General features: G+C 42.3%; 1 protein-coding gene across 3 annotated transcripts in view; it reads right to left on the bottom strand.

Moving 5' to 3' along the window:
• Positions 1-21879, bottom strand: part of SULF2 (sulfatase 2) — a 131766-nt gene that overhangs the window by 36197 nt on the left and 73690 nt on the right. For all 3 annotated transcript variants that reach the window (XM_075276776.1, XM_075276777.1, XM_075276778.1), the window contains 6 exons: positions 20525-20764; positions 10017-10168; positions 8206-8375; positions 7084-7234; positions 6110-6285; positions 5671-5799 (listed from right to left, as the gene is read on the bottom strand). In XM_075276776.1, the coding sequence (XP_075132877.1) occupies positions 5671-5799; positions 6110-6285; positions 7084-7234; positions 8206-8375; positions 10017-10168; positions 20525-20764 (1018 nt within the window). The remainder of the gene's footprint in view (positions 1-5670; positions 5800-6109; positions 6286-7083; positions 7235-8205; positions 8376-10016; positions 10169-20524; positions 20765-21879) is intronic.

Raw genomic sequence — 21879 nt, 5'->3', positions numbered from 1 at the left:
TCTGCCGGCGTTGCCGACACTGACTCTTCCACCATTTCCAGTGCTGGCGCTGCAGTCCAGACCACCTCCACATCTGCCTCTGACACTTTGGGGACTTCACCCTCATCCTCCCCTTTTCCTGCCTCTGCTCCTTTTGCCTGCACCATCATTCGCCTCTTCCCAGCAACTCTCTATTTCCCAGGCGTTTGATCGCAGGCAGAAGTACAGCGCAACCTACCCACATGCCCAAGCCTTAAACGGCCACATCTCAAAACTGCTGGCCCTGGAGATGTTGGCGTTTATGCTTGTGGAGACTCAGGCCTTCCGTGACCTGATGGCAGCTGCGGCACCTCACTATGCTGCCCTTAGCCGTCACTACTTCTCTCGGTGTGCCGTCCCCGCTTTGCACCAGCACGTGTCCCATAACATCAGGCGGGCCTTGAGTTCCGCACTTTGCTCTAAGGTCCACTTGACCACCGACGCCTGGACAAGCGCATGCGGACAGGGACGCTGCATCTCTCTAATGACAGGCTGGGTGAATGTAATGGAGGCTGGGACTGGGTCGCAAACTGGAGCGGCCTATCTACTCTCCCCCCCAAGATTCCCAGCAGGGGTTCTTACTAAGTCTCCTCCTCCGCCGTAACATCGACCCCAGCTGCGAGATGGAAACACTGCAGCAGTGGCGTGGGGAGACGTCAGCAGGTCGTGCTGAAGCTCATCAGCTTGTGCAACAGAAAACACACTGCCACCGAAGTGAGGCATGCCATTCTAGAGGAGACGGCAATGTGGTTTTCGCCGATGCACCTGGGCCCAGGCATGGTTGTGCGTGATAATGGCCGGAACCTGGTAGCAGTTCTGGAGCTTGCCAGACTCAAAACACTTTCCATGCCTGGCCCAAGTTTTCAATTTGGTGGTGCAAAGGTTTTTAAAAACCTACCCCAATGTGCCTGAGCTACTGGTGAAAGTGCGCCGCTTGTGCGCCCAATTTCGTAAGTCTACAGTAGCCGTTGCTAGCCTGAAAACCCTCCAGCAATGCCCACATCTGCCTGAACACCGGCTGTTGTGCGGCCAATGCTGGATTTTTGCAATCCTCGACCCCTGGTATAAAAATAACATCTTGTCCTTCATTCTGGTAGAGGGGAGGGCCAATCACATAAATGGTTGCCACAAGCAACTGGTGCAGAATATGATGGATATGTTTGCATCAACCCTCGCTAGCGGCAGAGAGGAGAGTTCCTCCAAGAGGCTAACAACTGCCATCTGGTCCACAAAAACCAGGGGAACACTCTCCAAGGTGTGGGACAAGTTAATGGCACCCCCTTGCAAGACTACCGCCACTGAGGGGCCTAGTGTCACAAGGAGGGAAAAGTATAGGCGCATGTTGTGTGAGTACCTGGTCAACCACAGCCCTGTCCTTTCCAATCCCTCTGCGCCCTACACGTATTGGGTGTCGAAGTTGGACCTGTGACCCTTAAAGTGAGATGAGCCTTGCACCAGCAGAGTTTTAATTTTTGGCCCTTGGGCTGAGTTGAGCCTTGCACCAGCAGTGTTTTAATTTTTGCCCCTTGGGGTGAATTCAGCCTTGCACCAGCAGATATACATTTGTAGATAAACGCCATATATACCGGATGAAAGTATACAGGTTTCTTCTCACCCAATGGGACAGGTAGAATGAGTGAGTGCACAAACTGATGTATACAAGTGTTTTTGTTTAAACTATACACGGAGGGTAGATATATTGAGCGTTTATCTACTACCGTATATACTGGATGACAGTATACAACTTTCTTCTTACCCAATGGGACAGGTAGAATAAGTGAGTCAGCAAAAACACTTGTATACATCAGTTTGTGCAAAATGTACACGGAGGGTAGATATCTACTACCGTATATATCGGATGCAAGGTATACAGCTTGCTTTTCCCCTTATGGGATACGTATATACTGTATACCAGTGGTAGGGAATTGGAGCCCTAAACAGGTCTTTTGTCAAAATTAGCTGCAGGATGAGTGTAGTAGTCAAGTAGTTTAGCTCTGACAAATTTTTCTGCCTAGCAGAAGCTAATCTCTCTCTGACCCTCAGCATACGTCTCTCCCTGTCTAACTCAAATGACAGGGAGAGACAAAATGATACGAATATGGCTGACACTATTCTTATAAATCTGAGGTCACCTGATTTAGCCAGCCAATGACTTTTTCCTTTTTTTATTCCGATGCCTACGTTTTCCAGTTTCCTGTCCCATCTCCCCTGCACAGTTATTGGTGAAAAAAAAGCGCCAAGGAAGGTGGGAGGGGTTACGAATTTTTACTGCGTTTATCGCGTGGTATCCGATCGGAATCGAATATCTCGAATACCTTAATATTCGATCGAATACCTACTCGATCGAACGGGGTATTCGCTCATCTCTACTTTTGACATAATTACAAACTTTGTCAGTGGTTGGATATTTGATATATTATAAATATAGACTTTGCTATAAGTCCCTGCAAATTTTTTTTGGACACAGGGTATCATCATCATTGTAAACCTTTTTACACATGTGTGTGACATTAGGGTACACCCCATTGATGTTATTATAGCATATTTATGCCAGGTTTGCCTGCTTTTTCTTTGTGTATATATATATATATATATATATATATATATATATATATATATATATATATATATATATTTTAATCTGAAACAATTAACCGCTTCCCGCTGATGGCATATTTCGATTTTCGTTTTTGACTCCCCTCCTTCTAAACCCCATAACTTTTTTATTTCTCCGCTATCAGAGCCATATGAGGCCTTAATCTTTGCGGGACAAATTGTACTTCTTGATGCCACCATTAATTATTCTGTACAATGTACTGGGAAGCTGGAAAAAAATTCAGAATGGGGTGGATTTGAAGAAAAAATGCATTTCTTTGACTTTCTTACGGGCTTCGGTTTTACGGCGTTCACTGTGCAGCCAAAATGACATGTCACCTGTATTGTTTCAGTATATGTTTATATGTTTCGGTACGATTCCGGGGATACCAAATGTATATGGTTTTATTTACATTTTAACCCCTTAAAAAAAATCCAAAACTGTGATAATTTATTTTTCTAAAAGTCGCCATATTCTGCATAGGGCGTCTTTTTTGCGCGGCCGGGTGTACTTTTCAGTTCTACAATTTTGGGTAAATGCTATTGCTTTGATCACTTATTAAAATTTTTATCAGAAGCAAAATAGTGAAAACATGGCGGTTTGGCACTTTTGACTCTTTTTCCTGCTACGACATTTATCGTACAGGAAAAATATTTTTATAGATTTGTAGAGCGGGCGATTTCGGACACAGGGATACCTAACCTGTATGTGTTTCACAGTATTTGACTACTTTTATATGTGTTCTAGGGAAAGGGGGTTGATTTGAACTTTTAATATTTTTTACTTTTTTATTTTTTTTCCAAACTTTTTTTCAAACTTTTTTTTGCATTTGTTAGCCCCCTTAGGGGTCTTGAACCCCAGGGGTTTGATTACTAATGCAATGCATTACAATATTAATGTATTGCAATACATTGCAAAATACCGGCGCTTCTATTGCAGGCTATCTAGCATAGCCTGCAATAGAAGCAAAAGAATGACAGGCCGGGGAGCCTTCACAAGGCTCCCGGCTGTCATAGCAACGTGACGCCGGAGCTTTCTCCAGGTGCCGGCGATCACAAGGAAAATGGCACCTTGGTCAGCTTTGACCGAGGCACCGGAAGGGTTAATGTCCACGATCGGTGCGGGCACCAACCGTGGACATTACCGCTGGTTGTCTACTGTATAAAACAGTAGACAACCGGCGGCTATGGCGGCCGCCATAGTTAAACACCCGACATGCGCCGTACTACTACAGCGGATGTCGGAAAGGGGTTAAAAGTTATATTCAATTTCTCTTTACGCTAGGTTCACACCTGCGTTCAGGGTCTCCGTTCTGTGGTTTCCGTCTTCTGGCATGCACAGTGATGCTCTCCACCGCGAAACCGTTTTTTTCTATCCGGACACAGAGTACTGCATGTCCGACTCTGTGTCCGGATTATAAAACCCGGTTTCGCGGCGGAGAGCATAAACCACTCACCACCGCACAGCTTTCTCACCCATTCAAATGAATGGGTGAGAAAGAATCCTGCAGGTTTCCGTCTCCTGCCTCTGTTTTATGCAGGAAACGGAAACCTGCAGTACGGAGAGGAGAACACAGATGTGAACGAGCCCTTATGCGCATTTCCTATCTGTTGGTCCAGTTTACTATTTCCCATATGAATACAAGACTATGCTTGTTTACCAACCAAATGAAAAATCCTACTAATATTATATGTTTGGATGTTTGTTCCTCAATCACGCTAAAACGGCTGGACGGATTTCCCTAAAATTTTCCAGAAACATAGTTCTTCCTTGCAATTGAAACCTAGGCTACTTTTCATGCCGCTAAACAACATGGCAGGACAGTCCCAAAAGTAGGACTCCTAGCCCCACACACACACTTCCTTGCATTTCCAGCCCCAAAATACCTCCACACTCCATATTGTTGCCTCTACGGTAGCCCTAACCCCACTCCATCACATTTACATGTATTTCCACACCTTACACACTCACATAACCCCAAAAACAAAGGTCCCGCTCTGCCACCGCCATCTTCTCTTATCAACCGCGCGCCACCGCTTGGCCACTCACACCAACTGCACTTCACTGATTCACTGTCCAACTTTACAATGATTTTCAAGCAGGTGCCTATGCCTCAAAGTTGCTGCAGATAGGAGAGGGACGACTCCCAACAGACTTAGATGGGTTATTGAATTTTCACCAGATTTTTGCCATCTAGTCACCACAGAAGACCAACTAATATTGCACGTCTTCCCACACTTACAAGACAATATCAACAACGAATTATGCGAAAGAGCAGTGCTATCACCGAAAAATGACTGTCAATAAAATTAACCACAAGATATTACAACAGTTACTCGGTGACTCAAAAGTATACAAATCAATAGACACAGTCATGACCACTGACGAAAGCACAAATTACCCTGTCGAATTCCTTAACACCTTGGAATTACCAGGCGTGCCTTCCCATACACTCGAGCTAAAGCTTGGCGTCCCAATTCTGCTCATGCGCAATCTTGATGCACCCAGATTATGCAATGGCACAAGGCTACGTGTCACACAGCTGGGGAAAAATGTAATTGAAGCCACTATACTTACAGGAGCAGCTAAAGGTGAAAGCGTCTTTGCCATTTCAATTTAAAAGACTCCAATTTCCACTCAAGTTGGCATTTACAATGACTATTAATAAGTCCCAAGGACAAACACTAAAAGTGGCAGGAATACATTTAGCCACACCGTGCTTCTCTCATGGTCAGCTTTATGTCGCTTGCTCCCGCGTATCCAGCCCTGAAAACTTACATGTCTTGGCAGAAAATAACAAATCCTGCAATGTGGTATATAGAAGTATATTAACTTGAAAATCCACGCTCACAAATACAGTATGTACATTTCAAGTTTACCATCTACCACCTGACCTAAAAAAAATTTAAAAAAAATAAAGAAAAATACAAAGATTTCTATAGCAAGATTTCTCAAATGCTCTGACAGTTTCACACGTCTGTCTCCACCCAATTCTCCAAACACCGCAGACGAAGTCGCGGGTAAAAGCTAGTTATATATAAACATGGAAATCTTGCCTATTCATCGGTCTCTCTGTGTCCAGCAGCTTGAGTATTGACTTCCCATCCATGTCTGCAGGAATTTCCAGGCCAGCGATGTCCAGGATGGTTGGGGCAAGGTCGATATTAAGAACAATATGAGGATTTCTGCAAATGGTAAGAGAAAAAGCAAAAATGAGTGATGTCAGGGGATATTTCATACTACAGTCACAATTTTGTTATATCATGTTCTGTACTCTATTCACATCTAAAACTGCAGGCACTATTTTGCTGTGACATCATGTTTTATACTCCAGTGACATATAGATCTACATTTTTTATTCTGTAGTGACATTATGCCTTATATTCCACAAACCTGCTGGTTTCCCATTATCTCTGGAGGACAGTCTTTGCTGTATTGCATTATAGGAGATGATGTGATGTTGTATGTTGAGCTATGGAGAAAAAAAGGACTCACAGAGAACCTGCATCCACATTTGGTCCACGGATATAGAATGGCACTCGGATGTCAAACTCGTATGGCATAGATTTTCCCTTCACCAGACCGAACTGGCCGATGTGGTAGCCGTGGTCAGCCGTATAAATGATGTACGTGTTGTCCAGTTCTCCCAGCTCCACCAGTAGCTCATAGATCTAAAAGATCACAGTCACTGTTATCTCCACATACACCTCTCCCCCACAACACAACTCACATCTATACTGAGCCTTCCATCATTCACCTCCAGTCACAACCAGAGCTACAGCAATGGAAATAGATAAAGCAGAATAAAATCTGGAAAAATTTGCAGCATTCATGTAATTGAAAAGTAAGCATAATAACATAGAAATATAACATCTTTAAAGAACTTTCATTACTGATCAGAACTCATAAACCACAGGTGCAGCCATGGATGTGACTGTAATATAAGATGTGGCTTAATTTGAATTGTGAGTGCAGGTTTGAATGTGACTGGAGTATACGACATAATGTCATATTAGACTCACTGTAGCTTTATATGTGACTGGAGAATGAGACATGATGTAACAACAGACTGACAGTAGTTTTGTATGTGGTTACAGATACCACATAACTCCGTATCAGTACAGGATAAACAAAACCTACAATAATTTGAGCTTTCCAATACTGAATATTCCAGCATCGGAAGCTAAAAACACAAGGAGACATTCTTCGCTGTCCCTTAATACTAGAAATCTTTTGAGTAATAATGCCAGCATGGGATCTCTGATCTTCAAGATAAAAGTGGGATCAATATCAGAGTTCGGTTCACACAGTTGAGGTTTGCTACTATGTATTAGACTAGACAATCCAGCAGCAAAAATATCTCCTGTGTTGGACTTTAGGGTGATACACTGATAGATTTATAATAAAACCTCAGGTGTGTGAGAAGAGCTAGGCCAGTGGCTGTGGAGTGAATCCTGACATGTGTGCACCTTTTGCATAGAGTCTTCCACGGACATCAAGGTCTGTAGTCGCCGACGCTGCAGCAGGTTGGTAAATTCCATGTGGATAGGCATCATGGGGCCTGTGTATCTCATAATCCAGTGCTTGTCTGGGTTTGGGGCATAGTTGTAGCTTGGAGTTCTAAAAAAACAAAACAGTGTTCAGTCTAGCAATCAGGATCAGAAGAGGACAAGAAATGAATAAGTGAATGCAGTGCTCTCTATGATTTGTGCATAACACAACTATAACAGGTCTGGTTTTACTCTATAGAACAGGGTGCCTTGACAATATGGAGGTAAATGGTCACATAACTTCTTCAACTACACTGGCAAATTTGAAAGTGGAGCAGGAAGCCTTTAGCTTCCTGACCTAACACACAGGCTGATTAAGACCTGATGCTTTAAGCTTCAGGCAAAAGCAGCAGAGCTCCTGGGGAACAAAGAAGGGTAAGTGTTACTTATGGGTCCACTGGGGATGTTATTTGGTGCTTGGGAACCGCTGAGGAGCATTGGTATGTGTCAGGAGACCACTGGGAAGCATTAGTAGGTGTCTGGGGGTATCATAAAGTGTGCCACTGGAGAACCATATATTGCATATTAGGCCACTATGTGGGGGATATTAATGCAGTATAGTGAACACAGTCTAGAAAGATTCAGAAACATTGCTATAGAAAGTGGTGCAGACGCATCAATACTTTAATATCCTGCAAGTATCATGTACTGACCAATAAAATTGCCTCAACACTGGGGCAGATTAAGTAATGAATTGACAACAAGGAAGGACAGAAGTGGAATGCAGCGCAACACTGATTTATTAATATATTCTGCCACTTTTCCTATTCCGAGAAGAGGGAGAGGAGCATATTCTAGTAAAGTAAGTAGAGATATTAAGATACAGTGGGCAATTTGATAATCCGACCTTCAATGATTTAGGGATCAGAAGATTAAATTGTTGTGTATAACTGGACAGCAGCTTTAATATCCATAGATGCAGAACTTCCATTTATAAAATTAAAGTGACCCTACTGTAACTCGTTCAACGTAGAGTTTCAATCTTCACTGCAGTTTTAAAATTCTTTTTAAGAAGACATATAGATTTATCCATTTACTTACATGTGCTGAGAGGCATTGGTGAACATGTTAGAATACTGGGGTGCAGAGTCTTCAGGACCATGGGGAGCAGCATGGCTCAGCACCATCAGCACCGGTCGGTGCGGGTACATTTTCTTGGAGGTGCGGAAGAAACTAATGCTGTTGTTTGTGATGAGATCTGTCAGATAATCCTACAAGGCGTAAGAACAGATGAGACTCCTCCACCTGATCTATTACCTTAAAAGCTTTTCACAGAACATTCATACCAAAAATAAAGTCTCTTATCAATCGCTAGGAAAGGTGGGTGACGTTAGCCAGCTTTTTTCTACTTCTGGTTTAGTAATACAGAGATCACGGCATTTGTAAACTTAATGCTGTGATGTTGAGAACATCTCATGAGGCTTGTGCTGCTACATTAGTTGGCACTTACTTTACCTAGAAACAGTTATACCGGTAACTAAAAATTTGAATTAAAGAGAATTTGTCAGCACAAAATTATGATACAAACTAATCACAGGACTTTGTAGGACTGTAAGTACAATTTAAAATTATGTACTTTTGCTCCATTATTGTAAAAATGTTCCTTTTATTGCTATGCAAATGAGAAGAAAAGGGCTTTAGGGGCGTTGCTTTCCATCAATGGGCTTCACTATCTACTTCACAGCAGAGAGATGCCAGTCAACTAGCAGGGTGGAGCTGAGAAGCAGTTAGCAGCAATGGATACTGATAAATGATAAAAAGAAATTCCCCTAAAGCCCTTATTTCCATTTTTACAAGAATGGTGCATCATTGTAAACTGTGCTGACAGCCCTACAAGGCACTGTGATTAGGTTATATCTCAGTTTTGTGCTGACAGACTCCCTTTAAAGAGAACCTTTCACCACCTCTGCCAAATTCAGTTCTTTGCATCGTTTAATAGTTGCTGCTTCACTACACAGTTGTAGTTTTGTCTCCCACCGTTTTCAGGCCATAAGTGCTGTTAGACTTCATTGACCTGTGATATGAAGGGAGATCCTGATCAATGATGTGTATATATTTCTCTGTCGTCAGTACTGTACATACACAGAAATTCTACGTAAAGAATCTCCACTTATGTCAGCGAACACATGAAGCACTACCTTCATTTGCTGGCCTGGAGCAACAAAAGGATTTTGGACATTATCCAATCAGATGGACCTGTTAGTCTCTATAATGAGAAATGTTAGTAGATCGAGATGAGCGAGCACTGTTCGGATCAGCCGATCCGAACAGCACGCTCGCATAGAAATGAATGGACGTAGCCGGCACGCGGGGGGTTAAGCGGCCGGCCGCCATCAAAGCGGAAGTACCAGGTGCATCCATTCATTTCTATGGAGCATGCTGTTCGGATCGGCTGATCCGAACAGTACTCGCTTATCTCTATTATTAGAGTATAGAGGTTTTACCTAAAGTCTATACATCTTACTACTTTTAAGATCGAAGTGAACGGAAGCATGAAACAACTCCTTCTGTTCACTCAGCTGAGGATTTGGTACAGTGTATTTCTGATGTAGGAAGCTCTAAACTGGTGTCATTTGGACACAATCAGGAAAGAAAGGAATTAGAGATGAGCGAGTACTGTTCGGATCAGCCGATCCGAACAGCACGCTCCATAGAAATGAATGGATGCACCTGGTACTTCCACTTTGACGGCGGCTGACCGCTTAACCCCCCGCGTGCCGGCTACGTCCATTCATTTCTATGCAAGCGTGCTGTTCGGATCGGCTGATCCGAACAGTACTCGCTCATCTCTAAAAGGAATCCATTCACTTTGATACACTCAGACAATACCATTCAGACAGAATGGAGCTCACCTTGGAGTAGTCAGATCCATGTTTTTCTTTCACTCCATTCCGGCAGAGTGTGTAGTTGTAGAAGCGAGAATTCTTCACCAAACCAACCCACTCCTTCCAGCCAGGGGGGACGTATGAACCGTTATATTCATTGAGGTATTTTCCAAAGAAAGCTGCAACACAGGATGAAGTCACAAGATGAGAACAAGGACACCTGTTTTCTCCTTCACTTTCGGATTTTTTGGTCAACCATGAATAAGGTCATCTATACAGAGAACATTGTCAAATTGTGAAGTTTATAATTATGTAATGTATGAAAAAAACATTGTTATCCTTTAAAGCTGAATGCTAGATATAGTTGTTTATGCTTGAAACTGCTATAATGTTAAATGATAAGATGGCGCCTGTATCCAAGATGGGTGCAAGAAAAACAAATGCTTGGCTTGCTGCTACAAGACAGCTCCCCAAGGTCACCACGCAGAAGCAGGCACCACTGCTTAATCTTTTTCTGTTTGATTGAGATGTATCATACCAATCAGGAATGAATATGAAGACTTACGTTGTTGTTGTAGTATCACTTCCTTTCTCGGATACTATTTAACTCTGTTCTCAATAAAAAGTGCTGAGGGGATATCATTCCTCCATAAGGAGAGAACCACCATTAAGGTGTGTGGAGTCTTATTAAGCCATGAGCGCTCCACTGTGCAAAGGAACATGGGAAGAATATGCAAATCTGACTTCCATAATGTAATTAGGAAGCCAGTGCCTCAAGTATGCACACCAATAGAGGGTGCTGACTGAGAATGTGCAAGTTTGTCTTCCATGATGTAATTAGGAGGACAGAGTCTCAGTCAAGACATCCAATAGAGGGCACTCCCTTTAACATCATGCCGACCTTCTCAGGGGCCTTTGTTTGCAATGATGTTGGGATTATACCAGATACAGTCTTCTCAGCCAAGGACAGCCGTTTCGATGTATTTGCATCTCATCAGCTTGTGATCTGTGATCTGTTGGATCTAAGTTTATCTGTGATGCTGGCTAATGAGCAGCGTATCTAGGTCTTTCATGGTTTATTCTGTCTGTTGAGCAATGCATATAGCTAGAGATTGAGTAGGTACTCGATCTAATATTAAGGTATTCGACATATTCGATATCGATTGAATACGACGCGGTAAACGCAGTTAAAATTCGTACCCACTTCCACCTTCCCTGGCACTTTTTTTGCACCAATAACTGTGCAGGGAACGTGGGACAGGAAGCAGGAAAACGTAGGCATCGAAAAAAAATAGAAAAGTCAATGGCTGGCTAAATCAGGTGACCTCGAATATATAAGAATAATGTCAGCCATATTCGTGTCAGATGCGGTTTGGTGAGATAGGGAGAGACATTGTGCTGAGGGTCAGAGAGAATTTAGCTACTGATAGGCAGGAAAAATTGAATCAACAGCTCTTTTCAGAGCTACACTGCAGGAAGAGTATATATACTCAACCGTATATACACTCAACCTGCCAAAATTTCACAAAAGGCCTTTTAGGGCTCATTCATTACAAGTGGTATACACTATATACCTGTCCCATAGGGGTGGGAAGTAAGCTTAATACTGTCATCACCTGTACACATTTGAAAATGCGTCAGGGTATATAATAATATAATAATAATACATTTTATTTATATAGCGCCAACATATTCTGCAGCACTGTACAATTTGTAGGGTTCAAATACAGACAGAATGATACATTACAAAGAAAGTCATTTCACACAATGGGACTGAGAGCCCTGCTCGCAAGAGCTTACAATCTATGAGGTAGAGGGGGTGACACAAGAGGTAGCAGGGGCGGCATTGCTTATGCAGAGGTCAGACACTTTTGTAATAGAGGTTACTTTCATTACACAAACTTAAAACTTTATGAGCCATCACTAGTGGTGTCCTTTAACATGTGGATGGAGCTTGGACCTATAAAGTTAGCCTGAGATGGCATCATACCATGTGGGGAAATGTGAGAGCGGGGACAGAGGAGGGTTAAATTTTGGGGATTCTAATTATAGTACGAAAGGGTTTACGTTAGAAATTGTGATAGGCTTGTCTGAAAAGATGTCTTTAGTTTGCGTTTGAAACTGTAGAAATTGGGAGTTAATCTGATTGCCGGGGTAGAGCATTCCAGAGAAGTGGTGCAGCTCGGGAGAAGTCTTGTATACGAGCGTGGGAGGTTCTGATAATAGAGGATGTAAGTGTTAGGTTATTGAGTGAACGGAGAACACGGGTTGGGCGGTAGACAGAGATGAGGGAGGAAATGTAGGGAGGTGCGGCATTATGGAGAGCCTTGTGGATGAGAGTGATAACTTTATATTTTATTCTATAATGAATAGGCAGCCAGTGTAGCGACTGGCACAGACCAGAGGCATCGTTGTAGCGTCTAGACTGCTAGATTAGCCTGGCCGTTGCATTCAGAATAGATTGTAGAGGGGAGAGTTTAGTGAGGGGAAGACCGATTAGTAAGGAGTTACCGTAGTCAAGGCGAGAATGAATCAGAGAGACAATAAGGGTCTTTAAAGAGGACCTTTCACCATTTTGCACACATGCAGTTCTATATACTGCCGGAAAGCTGACAGTGCGCTGAGTTCAGCACACTGTCGGCTTTCCTGATCTGGGCCCAGTGTGAAGAGTTTACGGACCCGGTACTGTAGCTCTTCTATGGTCAGAAGGGCGTTTCTGACAGTTAGCCAGAGACGTCCTTCTTCACAGCACAGCCAATCGCGCTGTGCTGTGAGAGCCGGGAGAAACGCCCCCTCCCTCTGCTCGCAGTACTCGTCCATGGACGAGCATTATCAGGGCGCGATAGGCTGTGCTGTGAAGAAGGACGTCTCTGGCTAACTGTCAGAAACGCCCTTCTGACCATAGAAGAGCTACTGTACCGGGACCGTAAGCTCTTCACACTGGGCCCAGATCGGGAAAGCCGACAGTGCGCTGAACTCAGCGCACTGTCAGCTTTCCGGCAGTATATAGAACTGCCTGTGGGCAAAATGGTGAAAGGTCCTCTTTAAGTGTCTTTAGTGTATCTCTGGTAAGGAAAGGGCGTATTCTGGAGATATTTTTGAGGTGGAGGTGACATGAACGTGCGAGTGATTCAATATGAAGGGTGAAGGAAAGGTCTGTGTCAAACATGACCCCGAGGCAGCGGGCATGCTGCCTAGGAGTTATAGTAAGGCCTGAGACTACAATGTCTATATCAGGGACAGATCTGTTAGATGGTGGAAACGGTAGTAGTTCAGTCTTGGAGAGATTTAGTTTCAGATAGAGCGAGGACATGATATTTGAGACAGCCGAGAGACAGTCGCTGGTGTTCTGTATGAGTACAGGAGTGATGTCACGGGAAGATGTGTATAATTGGGTGTCATCAGCATAAAGATGGTACCTGAAGCCAAATCTGGCGATGGTTTGTCCAATGGGGGCTGTGTAGAGAAAAGAGCAGGGGGCTTAGGACCGAGCCCTGAGGAACCCCAACACAAAGGGACGGGGACGTGGAAATCCAGGCTGCAGTCAAGCTACTGCGGATCCAATGGCTACTGGAGAGGGGAAGCCAGCAGTGCCTGCATCTACAACATCAAGCAGGGTGCAGGGTACCCCACTGACGAGGCCCGTGCACCAGGAACCGATGTTACAGTGAATAGCGGATATTGCTTCCATCGGCATTTGCACCAGCCAGTCAGCCACTACCTCCAGGCGTGTAGTAACACAACAGTCTGCCTCTCCTGGCGATGTACTGGCTGTGGACCCGCAACTAGCATGTCCCGTCCTCAGTGCTAATGACGAGAAACAGTTCAATGTTTCTGTGCCAGCTCACAAGTTCCTTGTCCTGCTTCTCGTCCTCCTCCTCCAACATCACCGTTAAAAAATAATTAAAATAACCCCATTAAGGTTCACCCCAAGGGCCTGAAAAATAATGTTTTAGGGATCAACCCAAGGGCCTGAAAAATAATTTTTTTTATGGCTCACCCCAAGGGTCAAAAACTAAAACTCTGCTGGTGCAAGGCTCAAGTCAACTCAAGGGCTAAAAACACTGCTGGTTAAAGGCTCAATTCACCCAAAGGGCCAATAACTAAAACTCTGCTGCTACAAGGCTCAATTCACCCCAAGGGCCAAAAACTAAAATTCTGCTGATACAAGGCTCAACTCACTTCAAGGGCCTAAAACTCTGCTGGTGCAAGGCTCAACTGACTTCAAGGGCCTAATATTCTGCTGGTACAAGGCTCAACTCACCTCAAGGGCCTGAAGCTAAGTTTTGGAGGGCTTACCCCAAGGGCCTGAAAAGTAAATTTTTGTATGGCTCAGCTTAAGAGCCTCTAACTTAAAGGGGTATTCCCATGTACATAATCATATCTATATTTGTAGATAATTAAAAGTTAAATATTTTTGCAAATATAAGTAATTAAAAATTCTGCAGAGTTTTAAAGATTTCTCTAGCTTTCTTAGTGGTGACAGTCTTTTAGCTTGATCGGTTGCCAATGGTTATGACCACCAATGTAGAAACTTTCTATGGTCTGGGACTTGTCAGGAACCCAGCTATGATTTTCTTATTGTACCTGGGTTTTCAGGCGGGGACACTACATGTATCAGAAGATATCCTGGCCACAATAAGGAAATCATGGCTGATTTTCTGACCTTTTTTTCTGCATTAGTGGTCGTATCCATGGCAACAGATCAAGATAACAGACTGTCACCACTAAGAAAGTTAGAGAAGCTCTTTAAAACGCTGCAGAATTTTTAATTACTTACATTTGCAAAAATGTTTAACTTTTAATCATCTACAAATTGAAAAATAATTATGCAGATGGGAATACCCCTTAAATTTGGAAGGGCTCACCTCAAGGGCCAGAAAAGTAATTTTTGTAGGTCTCACCACATCACACACACATAAACAATGACAGTTAAGGATGGGGGCTGTTGGATTTCCCATTGCTTATGCCATCTGTGGTTGTCACAGGCAACGTGATTTAAAAGGGGTGCAAGCTAATGTTTCGTTAGCTTAAAATTTGTGTTTCTGTCCATACTAATGTAGAGGAAAGAAGGTTTTCAAATATTTTTCCACTTTCATAGAGGTTCTATTGAGTGTGGAAAGTGTCTAGTTGATAGACTGTGATAGCAGGGTAATACTGGGACTTGGGCATGTTAGATGCACCCAGGTATGCTTCCCCTGCTGTCCCAGTTGCATTCCAGAGGTGTTGGCATCATTTCCTGGGGTGTCATTGTGGACTTGGTGACTCTCCTTAGTCGAATTTGGGTTTCCTCTGAAACAAGCCTTTTTCCCCCATAGACCATAATGGGATTCGCTATTCGGGTGAATACTCGAATATTGAGGGTCTACTCGAAACGAATATCGAATATTTCACTACTCGCTCATCTCTACATATAGCATATTCTGTATACTTTCTTGGGGAACCACAAACAGCTACATTCCCATCATGAAAATGTATGGAATACTAGCTGGTACCCGCGACTTCGTCTGCGGTGATTGTGGAAGTGTGTATATACAGGCGCGGGTAAGGTTTTCGTACTGTGTATAAGGTATGGGATATGAAATGTAACTATCTTTTTGTTGCTGTAATTCTGAGAATACGTGAGACTTTTGTGATGAATGTAATTTGTATTTCAGCCGCTATATGGTGTTGGTATAAACTGTACATAGTGTCTTTGGGACAGAGGTATTTCAAGTGAATATACTTCGATATACGACATTGTAAGATTTGTTACTTTCCGCCAGTACATGTACATTTTGGGCACAGGATACTCTTGAGCAAGCAACATAAAGTCTGGCCCTGTGCATGACAGTTTAGTAACTCCATGCGCCTCTTATTAATAGCAATTAACCCCATCATGTCCCTCACATTAACCCTTGTGTCAGAGTTACTGATATGTGAGAAACTTGGAGGTAATAATTAAGTATCTTCATTATTGAGGTCTTTTATTATTACCTCCATATGTCTCACATATTAGTAACCTTTATATGAGGCACACAGGGGTTAATACAGTCCTATGAAAAAGTTTGGGCACCCCTATTAATCTTAATCATTTTTAGTTCTAAATATTTTGGTGTTTATAACAGCCATTTCAGTTTGATATATCTAATAACTGATGGACACAGTAATATTTCAGGATTGAAATGAGGTTTATTGTACTAACAGAAAATGTGCAATATGCATTAAACCAAAATTTGACCGGTGCAAAAGTATGGGCACCTCAACAGAAAAGTGACATTAATATTTAGTAGATCCTCCTTTTGCAAAGATAACAGCCTCTAGTCGCTTCCTGTAGCTTTTAATCAGTTCCTGGATAAAGGTATTTTGGACAAACAATTCAAGTTCAGTTAAGTTAGATGGTCGCCGAGCATGGACAGCCCGCTTCAAATCATCCCACAGATGTTCAATGATATTCAGGTCTGGGGACTGGGATGGCCATTCCAGAACATTGTAATTGTTCCTCTGCATGAATGCCTGAGGATTTGGAGCGGTGTTTTGGATCATTGTCTTGCTGAAATATCCATCCCCGGCGTAACTTCAACTTCGTCACTGATTCTTGAACATTATTCTCAAGAATCTGCTGATACTGAGTGGAATCCATGCGACTCTCAACTTTAACAAGATTCCCGATGCCGGCATTGGCCACAGAGCCCCAAAGCATGATGGAACCTCCACCAAATTTTACAGTGGGTAGCATGTGTTTTTCTTGGAATGCTGTTTCTTTTTGGACGCCATGCATAACGCCTTTTTTTTTTTTTATAACCAAACAACTCAATTTTTGTTTCCAAAATGAAGCTGCCTTGTCCAAATGTGCTTTTTCATACCTCAGGCAACTCTATTTGTGGCGTACGTGCAGAAACGGCTTCTTTCTCATCACTCTCCCATACAGCTTCTATTTGTGCAAAGTGCGCTGTATAGTTGACCGATGCACAGTGACACCATCTGCAGCAAGATGATGCTGCAGCTCTTTGGAGGTGGTCTGTGGATTGTCCTTGACTGTTCTCACCATTCTTCTTCTCTGCCTTTCTGATATTTTTCTTGGCCTGCCACTTCTGGGCTTAACAAGAACTGTCCCTGTGGTCTTCCATTTCCTTACTATGTTCCTCACAGTGGAAACTGACAGGTTAAATCTCTGAGACAACTTTTTGTATCCTTCCCCTGAACAACTATGTTGAACAATCTTTGTTTTCAGATCATTTGAGAGTTGTTTTGAGTAGCCCATGATGCCACTCTTCAGAGGAGATTCAAATAGGAGATCAACTTGCAATTGGCCACCTTAAATACCTTTTCTTATGATTGGATACATCTGGCTATGAAGTTCAAAGCTCACTGAGGTTACAAAACCAATTTTGTGCTTCAGTAAGTCAGTAAAAAGTAGTTAGGGGAATTCAAATCAATAAAATGATAAGGGTGCCCATACTTTTGCACCGGTCAAATTTTGGTTTAATGCATATTGCACATTTTCTGTTAGTACAATAAACCTCATTTCAATCCTGAAATATTACTGTGTCCATCAGTTATTAGATATATCAAACTGAAATGGCTGTTGCAAACACCAAAATATTTAGAACTAAAAATGATTAAGAGTAATAGGGGTGCCCAAACTTTTTCATAGGACTGTATGAGGGACATGATGGGGGTTATTCCTATTAATGTGAGGCACACAGGGGTTAATATGAGGGACATGATGGGGTTTATTCCTATTAATGTGAGGCACACAGAGGTTAATATGAGGGACATGATGGGGTTTATTCCTATTAATATGAGGCACACAGGGGTTAATATGAGTGACATGATGGGGTTTATTCCCATTAATATGAGGCATACAGGGGTTAATATGAGGGACATGATGGGGTTTATTCCTATTAATATGAGGCATACAGGGGTTAATATGAGGGACATGATGGGGTTTATTCCTATTAATGTGAGGCACATGGAGTTACTAAGACTAAACTAATAACCCCAAATGCCTGACATTAATGAGAACAGTAATCCTATGTACCTGTGTGTTTTTCAGTTTCACTTTTCTAGCAGCTTCCTCTTCTCCTCGGGGAATGTTAGCAGGGTGCAGACCACTATAGCAGGCACAGACCTGAGCGATTAAGCTCCACCCCCTGGGTTTCCTGCACCCCTCTCAAAGGGGAGTGTCCTTATGCCTCAGCTCTAGGAGCCCACTGAAGAGACTCGGACTTCATTTAACTCTTGCAGGTCCTGTGCTGCTGGTGTGCCACTCTTGGCATGTGTGCCAGGGGTTGCTGACCTCTGCTGTAGAGGGTAATATGAATTTTGTGGCTTGCTATGGTCCAAAGTGTGTGAGATTGCAGAGTTAGTGATGTGAGTTTGGGTTTTGTGGGGGTCCTGGGAAAAACGTATGTGCGCTATTGTGACGAAAAGTAGCCTGTTGCGGAATCGAGTGTAGTAACTATGTTTGTGGAAATTTTCAGCCAAATCGGTCGAGCGGGTTTTGCGTGATTGAGTAACAAACATCCAAACACACAAACCCACAAACATCCAAACTCACAAACTTTCACCTTTATAATATTAATAGGATTACAGTTTGCCCTGCATCTAAACTTCACTTCATTAGATTAAAAGCTCTGCTTTTAATGAAAAATCTTTGTCTATTTGTCATTTTTGGCTTTATTCACTTGGTCGTATTAAAAAACATGAAAAACTGTCTTCACATCTGTTTTTGTATTAATCAACAAACACAAAGATAGAGTATGTCCATTTTAATGGACGTGTAAAATAGTTAATCAAAAAAGCAGCCATGTGATTACACCCATTCACTTTCATTGTTTTAAATATAGCAGTGTGAGGGATGTTCAAAAAACTGGTCACATGGCCATTTTTCACGGTTATGTAAATAAGGCCTAACATGGCAGCCTCAATCAGAAAACAAAATTATTTGCATTGCAATCAGGAAAGAGGCTTCCAGAACATCTAAAAAGAGACAGACTATGAAGTTTGATTGCATATTAATACATATGAAGTCACAGAGTCTCATTACTGTGGTACAGGGTCCTCCATGCTGATCATTCTTCTGTGGTTTTTTACAGTTCATTGTTACTGTTAATTATTTTGTTCGTCCAGTTTTGCCAACTCCAACTGGCAAAGTGAGAGACAAACCGTGGATCAGACAAAACCATGCAGATGGTGGTACAGACGCAGTGGGGGATGGGAAAACATTTCTCATTGTTTTCCCATAGTCTCATTAATAAAACATGGAGGAGATACAAAAACATTTCTGAGAATCTATCTTTTTATAATCTTTGGATTGCAGTTCCTTTGCTGTAGTTGTAGAACAATTGTACTATATGCCAGTAAACCAGAGGTTTTCTATTTAATGCATAGCCGCTGATATTTCTGAGAAATGTGCTGGAAATGGTGTGGCCAATTACAAAAGAAGTGGGATTTGGGTAAAATGTAAGACCCCTCCATGTATTAATACATATGAAGTCACAGGACCAGAGTCTCATTACTGTGATATTAGGAAAAGCATGCAAAAAACATGTGAACCCAGATTGCGAGATATAAGATAAGATAAGATATTCCTTTAATAGTCCCACAATGGGGAAATTTCAGTGATACAGTTTCATAGATGGTACAGTAGTATATAACAAGAGAGAAACACATAGAAGCTCATGGCAGATAGAGAAATCCTAGGAATCATAGCAACTAAAAAAGAAACAGACACACTGCAGGATCATTTAGTTCTCTGTGCAGATTGGTGTTAATAATAATAATTATAATAATAATAATAATAATAATAATACAATATAATATCAAACTGTTGCCAGTTATGCTCGTGAAAGAAGACCTATCATGTCCTCATCAATGAGTGGTTTTATATACTGCTAGAAAGCCAACACTGTGCTGAATTCTGTCATCTTTCTGGGTATGTGTCCCAGTGCTGGAGATATCGGTGCTGTTAATTTTGGCATAGATATCTCCCCACAGTCAGAAGGGCAAGCCTTACAGCCTAGTGTCATCGCTGAGCTGACATCATAAATATATCCCATATATTTCTCAAATTTAGTTTGCATTGTCCCTTTAATAATCCCAGTTGTGGTATGACTAAGCCAAAATACTGGTTGTTGTGATGCTATTGTCAGTTCTTCTCAGCAGATGAAGAGCTTATTGAGACCTGGTGTTTTATCAGTTTTATCTAGCCTACAGGTATGAAATCCGCAGTAACCATATATGGCATCATTTGATGCAGTCGCTTTCATCTCTAATACATTGTTTATTGAACCAGAATTATCACTGAATTTTCATCCATGAGGCACCTATTTTTCACAGATCCTTCACATAAATCTATAAATGATTCATGAAAAACAGTCAGGAATAGGAAATGCCGTATTTTTTGATGGGCCATTCTGTCAGAAAAAGTCATGTGAATAGCCCCATAGACTCTCTTTGTTCTGAAACTAACCATCACATGGCCATTTCTCAGTGTCATCCAGCTACACAATTAAGCAGGACCCCTACAGTGTCAGCGGAGGTGCTCTTACCTGTCCTGTATCCAGTGTTGTTCAGGTACACAGAGAAAGTATGTGGTTCATGTTGAGTCTGCCATGATGGTGATGAACAGTTCTCATTGTTGGTGTAGGTATTGTGGTTGTGTACATACTTCCCAGTCAAGATGGAGGAGCGGGATGGGCAACACATGGGTGTTGTGACAAAGGCATTTATAAAGTGTGTCCCTCCCTGTTCCATTATGCGCTTTGTTATGTTCATCACAGACATGGAACCTGTAAGAGAGAGAAACAGAAAATAGATCAGGAACCTGCACCTCAGGTTCCTATAAGGTGCTATAAGACTGGATTCTTTCAAAGACCTAATTAATGCTGTTTAACTGACCTAACCCTAAAATTTTCATTTCAGTCTGTGTTCTTACCATCACATTGAGGCAGCACACCCGCTACTTTGGGGTTCTGTTTGAGCAGACCTTTTCTTTACACTCTATATCGAATCACTTGCATGATCATGTCACCTGCGCCACAAAAGCATTTCCAGAATCCACCCTTTCCTTCCCACAGAATCAACAAAAACTCTTATTCCCACCCTGATTTACTCAACTTGACTAATGTATCTCCCTACTAATCGGTCTTCCCTTCACTAAATTCTCCTTTCTACAATTCATTCTGAATGTGGAAGCCAGGCTCATCAGTATAAATGCTACACCAATGCCCCCCAGTCTGTGGCAGTCACTGCACTCATTGCCCATTCACTATAGAACGCAATATAAACCTCATCCACAAAGCTTTCCATGGTGCTACAATTCCCTACATTTCCTCCCTCGTTCCTGTCTACCACCCAACCCATGCTTTCTGTTTGGTTAAAAAATATGCAAATCTATTCTCCAGGATGTAATTAGGAGAACAGTGCACTCTGTATGCCGCCCTCTAGAGGGCAGCATCCTTAACATCATGCATGACTCAGTTAAAAAGTCTTTTTAATCATGATGTGGATTTAATCGCCAAATTAGTATTTCTATCCCAAAAGGGACAGATTCCCAGCTATGGACAGCGCTGTTTCAGCCTATTGGGCCATCCTCAGCATAGCGTAGGGATACTGATTTGGCAGAGTGAGACTATAGACCAGGGTCAGGGGATAATCGTACACATCAGGAAGAGTGTTTGCCTACACAGGCAGTACGGAGACTTACAAGTCATTCCTGCTCCGCTAGGGATTCTGGGTAAAAAATATGCAAATCTATTCTCCAGGATGTAATTAGGAGAACAGTGCACTCTGTACGCAGCCTTCTAGAGGGCAGCATCCTCAACATCATGCATGACTCAGTTAAAAAGTCTTTTTAATCATGATGTGGATTTAATTGCCAAATTAGTATTTCTATCCCAAAAGG

Source organism: Leptodactylus fuscus, chromosome 6 (assembly GCF_031893055.1).
Source record: "Leptodactylus fuscus isolate aLepFus1 chromosome 6, aLepFus1.hap2, whole genome shotgun sequence".
NCBI lineage: Eukaryota > Metazoa > Chordata > Amphibia > Anura > Leptodactylidae > Leptodactylus > Leptodactylus fuscus.
This window is presented reverse-complemented; position numbering and strand designations above follow the sequence as displayed.